The following is a 22,215-nucleotide window of genomic DNA, read 5'->3' as shown; positions in this document are numbered from 1 at the left end:
ATAGTTTGCATTTGTAACAAGCAACTGGATGATGCTGGACTACCAAAGGAATGGGATGGTGTTGGCAAAATATCTTTTTAGTCACTTTCTGATTTTCTTCCCAGTCATTACTATTAATAGTTAATATTTGTGTTTGATATTTATTATCCCATTTTACTGATGAGGAAACTGAGGCACAGGGAGGGTAATGAACTTACCTAAGCTTACCGTGAAGGTAACTGCTTTCTCTAGAGCAACCTTCTTAACCACACATTTCTCACCATGGATGATGTCACCGTGGATGTTGCCCAGTGTACTGTCCCTGCCTTGATGTAAAGACTTCATAATTCTTTGAATTTAAACTGGAAGATAAGAATCAAAAGCAGAACAGTCTACTTTGGATTCCCAATTTTCCTGCTTTCCTTTCACATCTCATTTTAAGAGAGGAAATGGGTTCAGAGAAGTAAAGGACTTGCCAGAGGCCACACAGCTAATCATTTCTCTTTAAGTATGATCTGGTAAATAACCTTCATGCAGGCTTTTTTTCTTTCCTTTCCTTCTGTTTTCTCTGTAAAAAGCTTTACTGTTTCCATATGGTCCAAGGCTTGGGAAAGAGCTCCAGAGTGCTTAAAAAGCTACTCAGTGGCTGCAGAGAGGGGCTTCAGGCAGAAGCGCTGTCACCAGAGGGGCTCTTCAAAGGCTGCTGGACTTCGGAGGCTACTAGTCATGCTGGAGGTGTGCCTTTGGAAGAGATACTCGCCCTGCCCCGCCTGGGAACCAGCCAGCCTGTGAAGGTTGGTCAGGTAGCTGCCCATTTTCTTGATGAGTTTCACCTTCTTGTCTAGGAAGCCGGTCGCCAAGGAGTCACAGAAGTGGGAGTCTGCGCGGACAGACCATCAGAATGGCGCCTTTCACACAGTCCTGGATTTTACCCCACTCCTGCAAATGGCTACTGCCGCTGGTTTTGCATTTTCAAGAGAGGCTCAACCTCGTGCTTCTCCTCAGCCAATTTCAGGAAAATAGTGTCCCAGGTTCTCCAGAGCCATATCCTTCGTGGTGGAAATACAAGCCCAGAGAGAGAAGTGTAGGAGGCCTGCAGACCCCTGTTGACCAGGCGGCTGAAGACAACCTCCACCTCAGTGGGATAATTCTGAGGTATCTGGGAGCTCACGGTTGATTGGTAATAAGGAGTTAAGCTCAAAAAAATGGTGTTGGTATGTCCTGGCGGCTGAGGATAGCCGAGTAACTGATTCCAAAGCTTGCGACTGGAAAATAGGTTGGAGGGGGTCGAGGCTTGAAGGGGTGTGCCTCGGTCTGTTCTGTCCAAACACTGTTGAAGCAAGGGCCGTAGACCTCTGAACCCGCGGCTCCCCCTGTCAGTCCCTCACCCACACCTCACCAGCTGGCAGAGGAAAGGCACTGGGGGTGAGGCCGAGGTGAAAGAGGAGAAGGACGGTCTGGGAGAGCCAGTTCTGTGCTCCCAGTCTGGCGAGGGCGAGTCGCGGCCGCTGAGGAATTGTTTAAAACGAGCCTAGCGAGAACAAGCCTCCGGAACAGGCCCCCAGGCGGCCCTTCTTCCCGCCAGCAGTACGCAACGCGCGGCAGCGGCAGCAGGGGGCGCTCCAAGCGGCCTCCTCGGCTGGAGGTGAAAACCAGAGAGAACCGTGGCGAAGGCAACTGCCTTCAAGGTGACTGCCTCACAGACCGGTTGGGAGCCCAAATGAAGCGCTTCTGGGGCCAAGGGAACCCCAAAAACTGACTAGTGGCGCGGAAGGGAGAACTCTAATCTCCTGTATGCAGGTAGAGCCAACAAGATGTTAACCATTTCATCTGTAATTTATTTAAGCTACGTGGTCCTCAACACTTTAGTATCACCTGGAGCTGTGAAAACCCAGCGCCTTTGGGATAGACAGAGGCCAATTAAATCAGAACCTCTGGGTTTGAGACCCAGACATCGAGGGGTGCACATTCCCAAGGCAGATTACAAGACTGAGAAAAATGATTTCACACACACACACAAATTAATTAAATTTTAAAATCTGTTTTCCATTCTATTGTAGTTTTTAGGATATAAAAAAAGTTACAAATTCCTCCAGAAAATGGAGTTAGTTGTGAGATTTAAACACGATACATGAGAAAATGCCTTGGAAACTGGTAAAGATAAGAGTTATTATTGTTATTATTATTTTACCTGTTTTAGAACTTCCCCTGATAGTCTAGTGGGCTGGAAAGTATTTAAATACTTTAATATACTCTGAAAACAAGTCACCATTGTCTTCAGAGATGGGATGCTATCAAGAATGGCATTGAACTCAAATGAATGTAAAAAAATAATTGAGGTGTTCAAGGCTGTGCCTATAGATAGATATATTAATACATACTTAATTGTAATCTCTCCTTTTCTATCTCTGCCCTTTTACTTAAATGAACAGTAAGAAAGGAAGAGTTATTAGAAAAAATGAAGGAGACAGAACATTCTTCCTCTGCCTTTCCTGTCCTCACTAATCTTTGACTTCTTCTGGACGACACACTCCATATGTTTCCACACTCTCCTGGCCCCCACCAGAGCCCTGAACAGGTCAACTCTGAACCTGGTCCTGAGCCAAGAGTTTGTGTTCTATAAAGGGGAGATTCTTAATTCCAGCCTCAGGGAGAAAAAACTGGATCAGAGAATTCAAGTCATTTGCCCTAAATCTCACAATAGGTTAGAACCAGAGAAAGATCTAATTCTCCTTCAACCTAACCTAGATTCCACTGTGAAAACATTTACTCTTGGCTTCTAATTAATACAAAAGTCATCAAAGCAAAAATATTGGAAGATATGAGAGCCGAGGTGGGAGGAGAAATGGTGAGAATGACCTGCCTAATACAAAATGTTCTCCACCATGAGGGTAAGACGACACAGGGAGCTGAGAATAATACTAAACACACAGCCACACTGATGCGTATCACAAAACCTGAAATTGAAGGGAATTGAAGCCTTTCTTGTGAGACATTTCATCATTTTCTCAGTAATTGCATCAGTTTTATAATTTCTTCCATCACTGAGTCCCCAGTAGCCCTGGCATCTCCTCGTCTGTGATATTGAGGTGGTAGGTAATGATGTTTGCCTTCAGGAAATTAAAGACCCCTCTCAATAACTGCATTAGTCATCCACACTTGCTGCTATGATTGATCTTGTAACCACAATCAGATCTGGGCACGGAAAGGATATGAAAATTCATAAGCGGGAAAGCAACCTTATCTTCCCCTGATCCAGCTCTCTCTTTACGAGAAAGATCTGCAAAGTTTTTTTTTCACGTTTCTAATTTGCTCATCAAAGGGCATGTTTTTGACAGGCTGGTCTATGTCCATAGGCGACTAGGAACTATTGGGGATCATAGGAAATTGTGAATTCTGCCCAAGTTTTGGAGATTTGCTCTGTTGAGTTGCCCTTTACTTAAAAAAGCAAAAATGTTTTAGAACTGTATTTCAACATTTCGGGACACCCAGAAGCCATAACACTGAAAAGAATATCCTGAGCTCATCCTGTCTCTGTGGAAGATACTAGAAGAAAAGTATACTCTGATTTTATTTTTGCTTTATATCTTGGGCAATCCCTGGTACGACAGGGGGTCAGAGACAGCTGGTAAATTCTTCCATAAGCTTCAAACTGAGGTACTCAACAAAGTCTATCCTACAGTGGAAAAGACTAAATACAAGAATCCCAATGAACATGAACTATTTTCTGGGTTTTATAATTCAGTGGCCCTAAGATCTGCAGCTTCCCAAATTGCATCTGTTGTTTGCTGAACTATATGGTAATCTAATTATGTGTGTGTGAAAATCACTAAGTCATGTCTTTGCAACCCCATGGACTGTAGCCTACCAGGCTCCTCTGTCCATGGAATTCTCCAGGCCAGAATACTGGAGTGGGTAGCTGTTCCGTTCTCCAGGGGACCTTCCCAGCCCAGGGTTTCCCACATTGCAGGTGGATTCTTTACCATCTGAGCCACCAGGGAAACCCAATCTAATTCTACATATACATATACACTCTTTGATCCATTCCAATAAGAAGTATTTATCTTACAGTATACTTCACATACAAGAAACTGTGTGTAAACCTATTCACTACATTGCTCTTGGTGTTTCAGGGGAAAATTGAAATAACCTGGAAAGGCTCAAGTAGAGCATATTAAATAACTTGTGGTTCACATAATGAAAACCATGTAGCAGATTAAGAAAAAAAAAAAAGGGTAGAATTTACATACTAAACATGGAAAAATCTCCAAGACATAGAAACTGAATAAATGAAAAGTATGCCACAGGATGGAGAAGGCAATGGCAACCCACTCCAGTACTCTTGCCAGGCAAATCCCCAAAACAAAACCCATGAGGAGCCTGGTAGGCTGTAGTCCATGGGGTCACTAGGAGTCGGACACGACTGAGTGACTTCACTTTCATTTTTCACTTTCTTGCGTTGGAGAAGGAAATGGCAACCTACTCCAGTGTTCTTGCCTGCAGAATCCCAGGGTCGGGGAGCCTGGTGGGCTGCCGTCTATGGGGTCGCACAGAGTCGGACACGACTGAAGCGACTTAGCAGCAGCAGCAGCAGCATGCCACAGGATAGTGTTTCCATTTGAGTAGAGAAAAGAACAGAAACATATGTATGTATGTATGTAATGCACAGGATATCTGGAAGGATATACAAGAAACAGCGCTTCTGAGATGGAGAATTGGAGGAAAGGTAACAAGGAGGGAAAGAGGCCACAGTTCTGTTAACTGATTATCACAAGGTTTAATATGTAAGAATAGTAATAGTACACTAAGTGCTTACTATGTGCCAGGCATGTACTAATCACATGACATACCTAAACTAATACAGCATGCCCCTTTTAAACTACGAGATATTCCGATATCTGTCTTACTTCACTAAATTATCAAGTGAAGTGTGTTAAGTGTGCTAAGTTGTTTCAGTCATGTCTGACTCTGCAAACTCATGGACGGTCGCCTTCCAGGTTCCTCTGTCCATGGGATTCTCTAGGCAAGAATACTGGAGTGGCTTGCCATTTCCTTTTCAAGGGAATTTTCCCGACCCAAGGATTAAACCCATGTCTCTTACATCTCCTGTTGGCAGGCGGGTTCTTTATCACTAGTACCACCTTAAGCATTTTTATATCCTACACAAAGTGAAAGTTGCTCAGTCGTATCTGACTCTTTGTGACTCCTTCCAGGCCAGAATACCGGAATGGGTAGCCTATCCCTTCTCCAGCAGATCTTCCCAACCCAGGAATCGAACCGAGGTCTCCTGCATTGCAGGTGGATTCTTTACCAACTGAGCTATCAGGGAAGCCCCAATTGCTAGTACATATCACATAATAATTTTCTCAAGAAATATGTGCCTCATTCATTCACTCATTCAATATCAAATATAAGAGAAACTAATTATCTTTTCCATTTGGAGATGACTTATGAGCTTAATCACTTTCATGTAAAATTATCTTTTCATAATCATTTTGCTATGCCATGAATTCAAGCCATAATTCAGTAATAAGTGGCTTTGAAAATGTGCTGTTACACATACATACAATTGTGATTCTGCTGGACACACTGGGGAATTCAAACAAATTTCTGAGGAAAGTTGTCCTGTTTTCTTCTTACTTTTTATTCAAAGAGAAACACTCTTTCTTTTGATTGTATTATCAAAGTATAGTCACCTCCCTATTTAAGTCTTGAGTTCAGGAGAGTTCTTAACTGTTTTAATGTGAAAGATCTCCTACTAAGTTAGATGGAATCAAGTAAATAAAGTGCTTAGCACAAGGCTGACCTATCCGAAATCCCTATTCAAGTGGCGCTATTTCTTTAGAGGCTATTTCTTATTTAGAGGCTTCAAATGGGAGAGGAAAGTAAACAAGAGCTAATGCTCAGTCTTATCAACAGTTGGGAAATATGTCTGTGACAAAAGCAGAGCAGACTGGGGGAATGAGAATGTTTTTCCCCTCCAAAAGTCACTAAAAGTCATCAGTGCTGTAAATCAGACAGTCTAAGGGAAAAAAGAGGAAAAAATTAAAACCCTGATTCTTTAGATTCAAAAATTCAGTTATTCAGTCTGGTATTTATTCGAGTGCCTACTTGGGCTAGGCAGGCATTATGACAGGCAACTATAGTCCAAAAACCCATTTTATTAATTTAACATGCAACCTCTTTTGAATTTACTTTCTGCTTTTGAAATAAACTTTGTAGACATGATAACAATGCCAAAATATTTTACTAAAGTGGTAAAATGTTGATAGAAATAATTATTTAAATGGATGGCCCTGATTTTTGGATTTGGCAAAACAACAAAACTTCAAATAATATTAAGGGAACCAATACAGGGTTGTATTTGTTTTAAAAAAATTTTTTTCATCTATGTTAGGTACTGAATTATGTTCCCTTAAAATTCATTTATTGAAGTCCCTGCTCCCAGTAGCTCAGAATGTAACCTTATTTGGAGATGAGCTCTTTAAAAGGATGAAGTTAAAAGATGCTTTTAGGCATCCTTTTGAATATGGGGTCCTAATCGAATATGACTGATGCTCATAAGAAGAAAGGCCTTTGTGAGGATAAAGCAGCCATCTGCTAGGCAAGGAGAGAGGCCTCAAACGAAACCAAATATGCATACACCTTGACCTTGGATTTCTAACCTCCAGAACCCTGAGAATTATTGTTTAAGCCACCCAGTCTGTCGTATTTTGTTATGGCATCCCAACAAACCCATACAATCTACTATGACGCTATTTCATAAAAGGAAAGCACATTTTAAATCACAAAGGTGGGAAGGACATAATTTCTGAATTATTTTACTTTTAAAAAAATCTTCCTATATTTTTTTTCACTTTGCTATAAAACAGTGAAAATTCTGTTTTGAACAAGGAACTCCTGCTCTAAAATCATTTTTATTCTTAATTTTTCATTCACTTCTTTCCACAATAAAAAGTAACCATCAACTACACTCATGAAAAACCTAGTAATTCCAACCTAAAAAGGACATATTACATCATAGGTCCATTTTCATAGTTAGAATATAGTTTATAAATGTATCACCTGCTATATAATAAAAGAACTCTTGTGAAAATATTTTCTCAAATGAATAATGTTTTAAATTTATAATTATTAAAATTGAAGTAGAAATACTTATTCAAATTATTTTCAAAATACAACTGAACTATAAATTCATTATAGGGACTTGCCTGGTGGTTCAGTGATTAAGAATCAGCCTTACAATGCAGGGGAGGCAAGTTCGATTCCTGGTCAGGGAACTAAGGTCCCACATGCCTCAGAGCAACTAAGCCCAAGCACCACAACTAGAGAGCCCGTCTGCCGCAACTAGAGAATCTGAGTGCTGCGACAAAAGATCTCTCATGATGCAACTAAGGCCCAATGTGTGTGCGTGATCAGTCACGTCAATCGTGTCCAACTCTGCAACCCCATGGACTGTAGCCTGCCAGGTTCCTCTGCCCATGGAATTCTCCAGCCAAGAATACTGGAGTAAGTTGCCATTCCCTTCTTCAAGGGATAAGGTCTGATCCAGCCAAATAAATAAATTTTTTAAATAAAAAATTCATTATGAACTTTGGAAAGATTATTTATTTCATTCAATATACATAAGTAATTTCACATTTCATTTTAAGTTCAGAGTCACAATACATTTCTTGTATATCCAGCACTAATAACGATCATGGAACATCAATGAAATATTTAACAACAGGGATTGATTTTTAATAGATATCTATAAATAACATTAACAGGAAAATACACATAATACAATCTACTCTGGATCTAAGGGCCTTAATTTACTTCAATATTGAAAGAAATTAGTCTGAAAATTTTCTCATTTAAAAAACACATTGAGAGAATGGGTTCAAGGATGGAGGAATGATTTGGTACTCAGCAATTCACAAATATGACATTTTTAAGATTTGAAGAAAGACTGCAAGTTGGCAGCACAAGAAATGATCTCTCTTCTCTCTCTCTCTCTCTCTCTCTCTCTTTCTTTTTCTCTCTCCTCTATGGAACAGGGATATTTCATATTTCATAGTTTCTGAATTTCCTCAGGAGTTCTGAAGGAGCATCCCCAGACCAGCGGAAACGAAGGTGCCAACAGTTCACGTCTGCAAAACCTGTAGAAGAGAGAAGGGGATATTTTAAAATCAAAGGTGGGAAAAGTCAAGCTTATCATAGTAAAATAGCTTGTTCATAAGATTTCAAGCAATAAATGAAATGTAAGGGTAAGTCTTTGGTGTCAGTTTTTAGTATCTTACACAAATGGATAAACAGACTTTTGAATCTTTATGAACAGGAATTGGTTTATATGGATGAGAGGACTTCACATGTTTAAATGCTTAAAAATAAAAGGATATTTATAGATGCTTCCAGTGGTAGGAATTTTGACAATTCATCTGCAAAGAAATTGAAAACTACTTTCAAAGAGCTGCCAAAAGTAAAAGGTCAATGGAAAGAATCCCTGGAAATACAAATAATCTATTTAACAATAGTAAGACTGTTTTATTCTAATAAACAACTTTGTTGAAAACTAGAAAAAAGGTCACGTTCATTCTCTACTAGAGGAAGGGTCAGTTCAGTTCAGTTCACTCAGTTGTGTCCGACTCTTTGCGACCCCATGAATTGCAGTACACCAGGCCTCTCCATCCATCACCAACCCCTAGAGTTCACTCAAACTCATGTCCAGCAAGTCGGTGATGCCATCCAGCCATCTCATCCTCTGTCGTCCCCTTCTCCTCCTGCCCCCAATCCCTCCCAGAATCAGAGTCTTTTCCAATGAGTCAACTCTTCGCATGAGGTGGCCAAAGTACAGGACTTTCAGCTTTAGCATCATTCCTTCCAAAGAACACCCAGGACTGATCTCCTTTAGAATGGACTGGTTGGATCTCCTTGCAGTCCAAGGGACTCTCAAGAGTCTTCTCCAACACCACAATTCAAAAGCATCAATTCTTTGGTGCTCAGCCTTCTTCACAGTCCAGCTCTCACATCCATACATGACTACTGGAAAAATCATAGCCTTGACTAGATGGACCTTAGTCGGCAAAGTAATGTCTCTGCTTTTCAATATGCTATCTAGGTTGCTCATAACTTTCCTTCCAAGGAGTAAGCATCTTTTAATTTCATGGCTGCAATCACCATCTGCAGTGATTTGGGAGCCCAAAAAAATAAAGTCTGACACTGTTTCCACTGTTTCCCCATCCATTTCCCATGAAGTGATGAGACCAGATGCCATGATCTTGGTTTTCTGAATGTTGAGCTTTAAGCCAACTTTTTCACTCTCTTTCACTTTCATCAAGAGGCTTTTTAGTTCCTCTTCACTTTCTGCCATAAGGGTGGTGTCATCTGCATATCCGAGGTTATTGATATTTCTCCTGGCAATCTTGATTCCAGCTTGTGCTTCTTCCAGCCCAGCGTTTCTCATGATGTATGTACTCTGCATATAAGTTAAATAAGCAGGGTGACAATATACAGCCTTGACGTACTCCTTTTCTATTTGGAACCAGTCTGTTGTTCCATGTCCAGTTCTAACTGTTGCTTCCTGACCTGCATATAGGTTTCTCAAGAGGCAGGTCAGGTGGTCTGGTATTCCCATCTCTTTCAGGAAGGGTAAATTGGCAAATTTCTTCTAGCAAAATTCTTCTAGCAGGTAATTTGGCAATATTTATCAAACTCATTAAAATGTATAAACCTTTAAACCAATAATTCTACTTCTAGAAATTTATCTTAATGAAATAATCATGATGTGCCCAAGGGTTTAACTATAAGGATGTTTATTGTGATACCATCTATAAATGTTTCAAAGAAACAATCTAAATCTTCAGTAACATAAAATTGGTTAAAAGGTTTTGATATAGTCATTAACAATTTTTTAATATTTATCATTATAGAAAAATGTTCATAATATATTGCTAAGTAACTAGTAGTTAGGAAATAATTTCGACAGCATGATCTCATTCATAAATTCATTATTTACATGGGTATTTATATAAAAGCTTTTTTAAGTCTACAAGGAATTACCCCTAAATGTTGATAGTAGCTATTCCTGAACAGTTGCAATACATATGATTTTCATTCTTTATACTCTTTTTCTGTTCATCTGTATTTTCTTACTTTTCTACAATGAACAAGTATGCTTTATATTATTTTTTATGTTTAAAATACTGCCAATAAAACACAGGTTACAGAATAATACATAAAATATAGAATAATAAATAATACATACTTCACTGATATTTAAAATATTATCTAAATATCTAGTAGGAAAAATATACACAGAATAGTTGACAGTGATTATCCCAGGAAAATAGGATCTGTACTTTCTTTACAATTATCAGAGAAAAAAATCTGAAGAATTTCCATTTGGGGGAAAAGGCAAAAAGAAAATTGTTTCCAACAACCTGTAATTGAAACACACAAAAAAAATATGTGCAGTGATATCCTTTTCATCTTAAGTATACTAACATATCTTAAAAATATACCAAAATAGCAATAATAAATATTTCCCTAAGTGGTAAGACTGCAAGTTATTGTATTTTGTTCCTTTTGCTTGACCGTATTTTCCTCACATTTCTACACTAAATATGTGTTATTTTGGGAATTTAAAAAAAGATCTTTTCACATTTGGGTTACCCTAGAAATAGACCTCAGACAAGAATTTGAATGCAAGTGGCTAATCTGGGAGGTGATCCCAAGAGACCCTGATAGGGAAGTAGGGAAAGGAGCCAAGTCTATAAAAGGTACATTTTCAGGAAGTTACTACTCTGGACAACTAGGATTTGATCCCCTGGGGAGCCCTGGGAGACAATACTAAAAAAAAAAAAAAAAAAATCAAGACTTGTTCCACTTGAGGGGTGAAGGTGTTGGAGAACTTATCCTCCCACTCACATTCATTATCTGACGGCTACATCCACAGGGTGTTTACTCCCTGGCACTTAACTGTCCGCTCACTTGCTGCCAAACCAGATTCACTGCCAGTGAAAGCCCTCTGGTGGGAGCCGTATGGTTGGCAATGCCTGGGAAGGCAGATGCCCAGAAGATATGTTGGCACATCAACAGCATCTGCTATGTTTGATTTTTTTTTTTTTCACTCCAGGATGTTATGCAATACTATTTGATTCTAGAACTGTATTTATCAGAAGGCACATTTATTGCATATTTAAATGAAAATAAAGTAAACATTAGATTGTCTCTTATGTGGGTTTTCAGATGCTGCACTCCTTTTTTTCCTGGTTGCAATGAAGAGCTGGAAATGATGGGGGCTGTTTGATGGATGTTTATGACAGAAGAGGCATCAAAAGGCAAGCTTCAAAGTAAATACCAAGCACTGCTTGAGGAAATCAACAAAAATGCTGAAAAGTTATGTGGGAAGCCACTTGGGGCTTGGTAAAGCTGACATGAATAATATTTCTTAAATGCTGACATTATAAAAATTTTCATTGCAGTCAAATGAAATTATAAATAAGCATGTAACTGTACTTTGGCATATGAAAACCCAACTTTAAGGCACTACTCAGAACAGCCAATAATCTCTTAAATAACGTTAAGAAAATACTGGTATATGCAGCCTTCAGCAAAATTTCCTAATTCTTAGTCTTCAGTAGTAGCTTTCAGAACAGTGATCCTCTCCCCCTCTCACCCCCTTCACTTCCTTCCTTAACCATAGTATAATATACTTCATGATGTGAGGGTATCAAAACTGGCATCACAACTTGTTCAGAGTCAATTACAATATATCTACACTATGAAATATTTATCAGTTGTTAAAACCAATGAGTTCATTCTAAATATAAGGGTCTAAGGAGAAACCCCATAGTAATAAAAGCTAACACTAAAAAAGCACTGGCCATGTACCAGGTCTAAAAAGTTTACATATGTTATTTACTTCTCAAAAAGACCTTATAAGGTACACACTAATATTTTAACCATTATAGAGAGATAAGAAGATATAAATACAGAGAGGTTAATTTGCTTGCCCAAGGTCACATAACTCAGCAGTGGAAAAAGCCAGGCTCTGGTTACAGAGTCTGTACTCTTAGTTACTGTATAACAGAGAGTAATGTGCACAGTATAACCCTCATGAACGAACATATGCTTATGCATGCCTTTGTTAACATAGAGAACCAGTGTAGAAGGAGACACACCGGGCATTTGCACTATTTACTTCAGGAAGTAGAAGCAGAGAAGGATGAGACACTAGGGTAGACACTAAGTTATTGTCTATGTATGCTTCTTTGAATTTTTAATTTTTTTTTCTTTTTTGGCTGCACTGCTTGAGATGTGGCTCCTTAATTCCTGGACCAGGGATCAGACCTGAGCTCCCTGCCCCCTGGAAATGGGGAGTCTTAACCACTGGACCCCCAGGGATGTCCTGATTCTTTGAATTTTCAATGATAAGCTCATATTACTTTGAGGCTTTTAAATATCTAAATAACTTTTTTAAAAGAAAGAGAAAATTTTATAGAATCTAATGAAAGGGATTTGAGTGTGGCCTTAGTGTGAGGCTCTGACATGATCAACCCCCTCAATTCTAGTGAACTCAGAATAGGCCTGAATCTGAAATAAAAAGTCACAAGGAGGGCCTAGAGAGGTTCAGGAAGCACAGATCTGAACATTCCAAGGATAAATGGGAAGCAGTCACGTGTTTACCTGTATATGCAAACTGTGGTGGATGGGTGGGTGTTTATATGTGTATGTTTCCCTGAAACACTTCTTGGGACATCTGGCCTTCTGCTTTGATCTGTTTGTTATATTATAACCGTTGCCAGTTATGAGGCTGATGCAATCAACTGCAGGCTCTACGAAAGGATCTCTTGGAAAACCAGCAGAGGCACCTGAATGAAGCACTAAAAATCTTTATTCCCACCAAGAAATAAGCATGTAAAAATTCTCACCAAAAAGAGTTTAGAAGAGACTATTTCTAGAAAGACTATAGTTCACTGTAACCTATCTAATTACCTTCTTTTTTATAAGAAGATTTTGAGGACATTCAGGAAACTTCTACTGAAAGACTAGGGACTTCCCTGGCAGTCCAGTGACTAAGACTTTGCCTTCTGATGCAGGGGGTGTGGGTTTGATCCTTGGTGGGGGAGCTAAGATCCCATATGGCCAAAAATCCAAAGCATAAAACAGAAGCAATATTGTACTTAAAGGCTAAATTCTGCTGGGGTGTTGAGGGTAGTTAGAGTGTGGATACATAACCCACCTATACAAGATAAACAGATGGGCAGATAGACAAAGAAATCATAACCATAGCTAACAATTGCCCAGGGCCTGCTATAGGCAAATCACTGTCCTAAGTATTTTGCATGGATCACCTCATTTAATCCTCTTGGTAACTCTATAAGAAGGTACCACTTAGATCTCTGTTTTGTAGATGAGAAAACTAAAGTGTAAAGGAGTTAAATAACTTTCACTTCATTTCACTTCAGTCACTCAGTCACATCCAACTCTTTGCGACCCCATGAACTGCAGCACGCCCGGCCTCCCTGTCCATCACCAACTCCCGGAGTTTACCCAAACCCATATCCATTGAGTCAGTGATGCCATCCAACCATCTCATCCTCTGTCCTGCCCTCTCTCCTCCTGCCCTCAATCTTTCCCAGCATCAGGGTCTTTTCAAATGAGTCAGCTCTTCACATCAGGTGGCCAAAGATTAGAGTTTCAGCTTCAACATCAGTCCTTCCAATGAACACCCAGGACTGATCTCCTTTAGGATGGACTGGTTGGATCTCCTTGCAGTCCAAGGGACTTTCAAGAGTCTTCTCCAACACCACAGTTCAAAAGCATCAATTCTTCGGTGCTCAGCTTTTTTTATAGTCCAACTCTCACATCCGTACATGACTACTGGAAAAACCATAGCCTTGACTAGACAGGCCTTTGTTGACAAAGTGGTGTCTACTTTTTAATATACTATCTAGGTTGGTCATAATTTTCCTTTCAAGAAGTAGGCATCTTTTAATTTCATGGCTGCAATCACCATCTGCAGTGATTTTGGAGCCCAAAAAAATAAAGTCTGACACTGTTTCCACTGTTTCCCCATCTATTTCCCATGGAGTGATGGGACCGGATGCCATAATCTTCGTTTTCTGAATGTTGAGCTTTAAGCCAACTTTTTCACTCTCCTCTTTCACTTTCATCAAGAGGCTCTTTAGTTCTTCTTCACTTTCTGCCATAAAGGTGGTGTCATCTGAGGTTATTGATATTTCTCCCAGCAATCTTGATTCCAAGTAATATAAATAATAAATGGTAGAGCCAGAATGTGAGCTGACATGGTCTCCTTCGGTGTCTATTGCCAAGGATGTTGGGCCTCTGGATGCATGCATGGCTCTGGGCCTTTGGAGCACCACCTGGCACCCAACTTGGCCCTTGCTGCTTGAGCTCTTTCATGTGCATCTGGATTTTTAGGGGCTTCCCTCGTGGCTCAGGCAGTAAAGAATCTGCCTGCAATGCAGGAGACCTGGGTTCAATCCCTGGGTTGGGAAGATCCCCTGGAGAAGGGCATGGCAACCCACTCCAGTATTCTTGCCTGCAGAATCCCTGGACAGAGGAGCCTACAGGGCTACAGTCCGTAGGGTCACAAAAAGTTGGACAACAACTGAAGAAACTTAGCATGGAATATGAACCCAGGTGGGTTAGCTTAGGAGCCAAGAGTTTAACCTTTGTAATACCCTGCTTCAGTGGACCTATACGTGGGTCAAATGTCTACAGAGCTACCTACAGATAGTGTATCTTCTGAGGATAGTGCAGTGCCTTAGAATGCAGACTCTGCAGTCAAACTGTCTCATCTCAGACCCCTTCCCTGCCACATACAAGCTGGATAACCTTGAGAAAATTATTCAGCCTCCCGAGGCTTCAGTTTTCTCATCTGTAAAATGAGAATAATACTTGTAATGAAGATTAAATAAATTAACTCATGTAAAATTAATATTAAATAATAGATTTTAAGTAATATATGCAAAGAACTGCACACAGTAAATACCCAATACAGGGATTTCACTGGTGGTCCGGTGGTTAAGACTTTGCCTTCCAATGCCTGGGGTGTGGGTTCAGTCCCTGGTTGGGGAGCTAACATCCCACATGCCTCAAGGCCACAAAATCAAAACATAAAACAGAAACAATATTGTAACAAATTCAATAAAGACTTTAAAAATGGTCCCACATCAAAAAATCAAAAAAAAGTTTAAAAATAAGTAAATATATACATATATACCCAACACAAGCTAGCTAGTGTTTTTTCAGTAAAGCAGAAGATGATCCCAGAAATGTCTCAAGTTTTCGCTTGCAAGGAATGTGTTAAGGAATATATCTAGTTTCTGTGTCGATGCCAAGTATCTTTCAAGGTGCCAAAACAACATTTATAGTTGGTATTACTATGTAACTGGAAAGGTTGAGAATACATATGATATAAAACGGGTCTTTTAATTTCAGACCTCTGTTCTACAAAATACATGACATGACTTACCTGGAGAATCTGGATTTTGTGGGGAGAATGACTTCTCCACAGATTTGGATTCTTTCTGCTCCATTTTCTCTGTGGTTGAACCAAACTCCTCTTTCTTTATCTGTTTTTGCTCGTCCTGTTCCTCATTTTCAATTTTGTCAGTATGAGTCTGATCAGATTCTTCCAACATCAGATCCTTTTTTCCTCTGACAGCCCAGTGCATTGACTACATTAATTGAAAGCAGATGTATAATATAAAATCCATATTATATAGTTTTTATATTTAAAGTTCAATACATAGTAACATTAACCTACTATTATAATGCTGATTAACAAAATGTTAGACTTGACTATTAGCCAGATATTAATCAACAAATTCAGATATTAATTGATTAATCCTCAGATCTGGAAAACTAAGAATATGAGGAGAAATTTGTATCCTAGTATAAAGGAAAGGGACCAGCATCAGAGAAATTAAAAGAATGATGTTTTTCCAGAAAATTAGCCATAAAATTACCATATGTCCAAGCAATTCAGTTCCTAGATACAAAGAATTGAAAACAGGCATTCAAAGAAAAACTTACACACAAATATTCATAGCAGTCATGGAAATAATCCAAATGTCCATCAATTCATTGGATAAACAAAAATGTGGCACATCCATGCAATGAAATACTACATTACCATAAGCAAGGAAGAAAGTACTACAATGTGGATAAACCTTATAAATATGCTTAGGAAAAGAAGTCAAACATAAGAAGCCACATTCTGTATAATTCCAGAATAGGCACATTCATACAGATAGAAAGCAGATTAGTGGTTAGCAGAGGCTGGGTGAGAAGGGAGTAGGAAATGATTGCTAACAAGGACAGGGGTTTCCTTTTGGGGTGATGAAAAAGATCTCAAACTAGACAGTGATGATGGGTGAACAACTTTGGGAACGTACTTAGTGCCACTGAAACGTACACTTTAAAATGGTTAAATGGTAGGTTTTATGTGTATTTTACTACCAAAAAACAAAAAACTGGACTGTGTACCTTGAGCCATGCCAGAGATTAAACCTACTACTGTTGTGACCTTCCTTCCAGCCATGATCAATGCAGAGCTGGCAAATATTAGAATTCTGGATTATACATCTTCTCTTTAAGAAAACTCATGGCACAAGCAGTTGTTGCTCAGTCACTCAGTCGTGTCCAACTTTTTGCGACCCCATGGACTGCAGCACGCCAGGTTTCTCTGTCCTTCTCCATCTCCTGGAGCTTGCTCAAACTCATGTCCATTGAGTCGGTGATGCCATCCAACCACCTCATACTCTGTTGTCCCCTCCTCCTCCTGCCCTCAGTCTTTCCCAGCATCAAGGTCTTTTCTAATGAGTCAGGTCTTTGAATCAGTGACCAAAGTCTTAGATCTTCAGTATCAGTCCTTCCAGTGAATATTCAGGGTTGATTTCCTTTAGGATTGACTGGTTTGATGTCCTTGCAGTCCAAGGGGCTCTCAAGAGTCTTCTCCAACACCACAGTTCAAAAGCATCAATTCTTCAGTGCTCAGCTTTATTTATAGTCCAACTCTCACATCCATACATGACTACTGGAAAAAACCATTGGTTTGACCCTATGGACCTTTATTGTCAAAGTAATGTCTCTGCTTTTTAATAAGCTGTCTAGGTTTGTCATAGCTTTTCTTCCAAGAAGCAAGCATCTTTTAATTTCATGGCTGCAGTTACCATCTGCAGTGATTTTGGAGCCCAAGAAAATTAAGTCTGTCACTGTTTCCATTGTTTCACCATCTATTTGCCATAAGGTGATGGGACTGGATGCCATAATCTTAGTTTTTTGAATGTTGAGTTTTAAGTTAGCTTTTTGACTCTCCTCTTTCACGTTCATCAAGAGGCTCTTGAGTTCCTCTTCGCTTTCTGCCATAAGGGTGCTATCATCTGCATATCTGAGGTTATTGATATTTCTCCCTGCAATCTTGATTCCAGTTTGTGCTTTATCCAGCCAGGCATTTCACAATATGTACTCTGCATATAAGTTAAATAAGCTGGGTGACAAATACAGATTTGACGTACTCCTTTCCCAATTTTGAACCATTCTGTTGTTCCAGGTCTGGTTCTAACTGTTGCTTCTTGACCTGCATACATGTTTTGCAGGAGTTTTCTTTAAGGAAACTCATGGCACAAAGCAGGAAGTTAGTCAATATTTATTGTGAAATATCTGTCCTAATTTTAAGTGAATTCACTTCAAATCCAGTTACCATCAAATAACGAGAACTTTTAAAATATCTCTCCATTTGTTTTTTTTTTTAATGATATTATGGACTTCCCTCAGAGAAGGCAATGGCACCCCACTCCAGTATTCTTGCCTGGAAAATTCCATGGACGGAGGAGCCTGGTAGGCTGCAGTCCATGGGGTTGCGAAGAGTAGGACACGACTGAGCGACTTCACTTTCACTTTTTACTTTTATGCATTGGAGAAGGAAATGGCAACCCACTCCAGTGTTCTTGCCTGCAGAATCCCAGGGACGGGGGAGCCTGGTGGGCTGCTGTCTCTGGGGTCGCACAGGGTCAGACACGACTGAAGTGACTTAGCAGCAGCAGCAGCAGCAGCATGGACTTCCCTGGTGGCTCAGACAGTAAAGCATCTGCCCACAATGCAGGAGACCCAGGTTCAATCCCTGGGTCGAGATCTCCTGGAGAAGGAAATGGCAACCCACTCCAGTATTCTTGCCTGGAAAATCCCATGGACGGAGGAGCCTGGTAGGGCTACAGTCCACGGGGTCACAAAGAATCAGACATGACTGAGTGGCTTCACTTTCCTCTCATTCAATGATAGAATTATTCTGGAGACTTTTTATGAATGTGCCTGTATACATTATGGAAGTTTCCTGAAAGAAAACACAAGAAACTACAATGGTAGCTTTCTGGGACAGGGAAGTAGAACTGAGGTATGAAATAAAGGTGGACTCACTTTTTATTACATATCCTATTGTACTAGTGGTTTTTTTTAGAAAGTGTTTTATTATTTTTTAAGTTACAGTTTTAAAAAATCAGGGACCATAAATCAAGTGTTGGGCATTCCCCCATTGACTTCTGGCTAAACTTTTATATTTTTGGACAAACACAAGATTCAAAACACTTGAAAACTCTCCCCAGAAACTCGATATCCTAGAGTGGTGTCCGATATACTTGGTAGTGGTCCTTTGCCAAATAATTTAACTGTGTAATTTTTCCAGCCTAGCTCTGGCTACTGATGGTGATGTCAGGAGTGAGGAAAAAATGAAAAATGGATCTTCAAAATGGAGCAAAGGTAAGAGACAGTTACTTTTACCCATGCATGCTTTTGGACCCTTTTCACATATGTCTTATATATGTATTTCCTTCTCTCTTTTTTTTTGGCTGAGCTGCATGGCTTTCAAGACCTTTTTTCCTTGGCCAGGGATTGAACCTAGACCATGGCAGTGAAAGTGCCCAGTCCTAACCTTGGGACTTCCAGGGAACTCTCTGTATTTCCTATTAAGATGTTTAAAACTGGATGGATGAGTAGATAAATTAAAGGGAGAATAGATGAATACAGAGTAAGAAATAGAGAGAGTTTGCTGTATCAAGAATATTCAAGTAGAATAATTAGCTGTGGCATAAGCCAAAATAATAAACATAACTGTTTCTTGAAATCTCATCTGATACTGTGGGATGCTGTTCCTAAAGCACTACTGAACAGTAACCTCTGTTACTCAGAAACCCAAGAAAAACCCATAAGCCATGTATTGGGGCAAATTAAAACCATAGAATAAATTATTTTCCTAATAATGAGGATATTGTTTTCCTGTACTAAAAAAAAAAAAAAGAATAAAAGCAAAGCAAGAGCACAAAGCAAAAACAAAAACATTGATTTTCTGAAGTCCAAGGCTTAGTGAATAAACTCAGAAGTTGTGACATTTAAAAATTGTGCCAAAACTCACAGAAGGGGCCACTGCCTCTGCTACGCACTCATCCCATGATGCAAGGGACATCAGGCTTTTCATCTGCAGTGCACTGAAGTCTGAACTCTCTCAAAATAGTGCAGCTGCCAACTCCTTCCCAGAGCACCACTTTATTTGCCAGTTTGAACAAAGCAACATAGGGAGGCGGTGGCCCATTGCATGTGGACTTGGCCATGTTTGCTCACCCAAGCAACGTGAAGGGGATGGGGCGGGGAAGGAGCAGGGATCATCAGGATCTTACAGAGCTTGGAGTGATACCATAATTTCTTACCACTTGTCTCAGGAGCACTAACACTGACCACATAGACAGGAACCAGGAGAAGCACCTCATCAGAAAAAAGGGAAAGTACAACCTGGTAAAATGCTTCCTTGGAATCTTAAATAAATCTGTTCATCATCATTTTTTAAGAGAATTTAGAAATGTTAATAATATGGTATTTATGAATAGCAGCCAACATGATCACAAATGGGCTTCCCAGGTGACACTAGTGGTAAAGAACCTGCCTGCCAATGCAGGAGACTCAGGAGGCACAGGTTCAGTCCTTGGGTCAGGAAGATCCTGGGAGGAGGGCATGACAACACACTCCAGTATTCTTGCTGGGGAACCTCATGGACAGGGGAGCCTGGAGGGCTACAATCCATGAGGCCACAAAGAGTCAGACATGACTGAAGTGACTGAGCACACACATGATAACAAATAGATGATCTCAACTAAATTAAAAGGTACAAAGATACATTCAAATACAGATAAATAAATATATATGTAGATACACATACATAAAATATACATACTAAAGGGCAATATAGCCTTGTGCACACCCTAAAACCATAAGGATATTCAAGCCTTCTGCTTTGATCCAACCAGAGAACTCACTTCTTCCCACATTCAACCTGTCTCTCCTCAACTGCAAAGGAGCATCATCCTAATTCATCTTCCCCAAAGAAAGACCCCGTAAAGCAATGTCATCATTCAGTGTAACCGGCTCTCACACTAACAAATGATGGGCAGAAAACACTGGAAGGAAATGCATCAAAATACTAATGGGGTTATCTTGGCATGGCAGCATTATAAAGTCTTTTTTTTTTCTTTTTATATTTTGGTGTCTTCTAAATTTTCTCGGACAAGTCTATATATATGTACAACTAGGTTTTAAATTTTTAATGAAGGACTTCCCCAGTGGTGCAGTGGTTAAGACTTCTCACTTCCATTGCAGGAGACACAAATTTGATCCCCGGTAGGGGAATTAAGATATGGCATGCCAAAGGGTGTGGCCAAAAATTAAAAATTAACAAAATAAAAATTATATGGAGTTATGATTGCCAAAATATATTAAGGAGGGAGCTTCTGGGTACCAGTGATATGTGTGTTGGGGAGAGGAATGGTTACAAGTATACACTTCACAATTGTTTACTAAATTATAAACGCAGGTGTTGAGCATTTTTCTGTAGGTTTTATTTCAAAATAAAAGTCTTAATTTTAAAAAGAGGCAATGGCTTCAGCTGGTGTAAAATATAAGCTAGTTTTAGTTTGGTTGGTTTGGGTCTGTTGTTATTGTTCTGTTTGCTTCGTTTCTTGGGTTTTTTGCATGTGCAAGGAATAGAGGAGGCTGGCCAGTGGCTTTGTCTGTGGAGGGCAAAGGATATTGAGAAACTTAGTGAAAAACTGAGAGTAAGAAATGCAAGCTTTCAGGTTCAGAGAACTGAAAACGTGAGCTATATGTGTCACAGGTCAGCTAGGTGGCCTGAATACAATATCTTGACTCTCTGTCTCAATACTTCTCTCTCAGAATAAAAGCGCCTACAGTCTGCCTTAGATGATGGGGTGAGGATTAATGACTGACCTATAGTAAATACTCTGAAAGCATTTGTAGCAACTGATACAGCATGGGACACTTTTAACAGCTTATGAGAATGTTTTTCTCAGAATTTTATTGTGACTGTGGCTTTGCTGTAACACTTTCCCCAGAAGCATCCTCAAGCCATTTTGGAGGAAGAACCATTCACACCGTGGATCCCTTGGGGTAAAACCATATAATAAGACAGTAATGATTTCCCTAAGATTCTTTAAGCTGGAAAGGTATCTGTTTTCAAGTTATTCCAAGATCTGAAGGCCACCGTTACTGAAGTCCCCACTTCATATTCCCTTTTTTAAAACCAACATTACATATTAGATTTAAATTTCCCTCTTTTAAACCAATATTACATATCTAGACTTAAATTTCCAACATATTCATTGACCTGATCGAATTCTTTTTTAGTTGTATAGTTGCCTTACAATGTTGTGTTAGTTTCTACTGTACAGAAAAATGGAAGAGCCATTGATACATATATATCCTCTCCCTTTTGGAGATAGATTTATCAAAAGTTTTACAAGTTAAACTATCAGGAGGAGCTTCTAAAAAGGAAAAAGTAAAATCAATAGCTGGTTAAGTGACAAGGACTTGCTGTGGGGGAAAAAATACAAATTAGAGTTTCATCACCGTTGAATGATAGAAATGTATCATCCCTGAAGCTGTGTGAGGAATTCCCTCTAGGAGATTCTCATGATAGGAACCTGTGTGATGCTGCAAAAGTGCATTGTGATTTGTCCTTAGGGCAAGCAAACATGCAGATGTGTTTTAGATAAATGTCACCTAAAATTTCAAGTCCTGAATTATAACCATTTTATTGTCAGAATGGCATATGTAGTATATCTAGTCCAAATACCCTAATGATGATATTTATCTACACAATGGTAGTGATCTAATAGGTGCTGAACAATACTGGGTATGACAATTGTTATTAATTTCTCTAGA

The 22,215-nt window shown here is 39.5% G+C and overlaps 1 protein-coding gene across 2 annotated transcripts in view; it reads right to left on the bottom strand.

Annotated features, from left to right (window-relative positions):
• Positions 1 to 7,643: 7,643 nt before the first annotated feature.
• Positions 7,644 to 22,215, bottom strand: part of DNAJC12 (DnaJ heat shock protein family (Hsp40) member C12) — a 41,405-nt gene continuing 26,833 nt past the window's right edge. For both annotated transcript variants that reach the window (XM_052640955.1, XM_052640954.1), the window contains 2 exons: positions 15,464 to 15,668; positions 7,644 to 8,120 (listed from right to left, as the gene is read on the bottom strand). In XM_052640955.1, the coding sequence (XP_052496915.1) occupies positions 8,026 to 8,120; positions 15,464 to 15,668 (300 nt within the window). In that variant the 3' untranslated portion in view covers positions 7,644 to 8,025. The remainder of the gene's footprint in view (positions 8,121 to 15,463; positions 15,669 to 22,215) is intronic.

Source organism: Budorcas taxicolor, chromosome 5, assembly GCF_023091745.1.
Source record: "Budorcas taxicolor isolate Tak-1 chromosome 5, Takin1.1, whole genome shotgun sequence".
In the NCBI taxonomy this organism is placed as follows: Eukaryota; Metazoa; Chordata; class Mammalia; order Artiodactyla; family Bovidae; genus Budorcas; species Budorcas taxicolor.
This window is presented reverse-complemented; position numbering and strand designations above follow the sequence as displayed.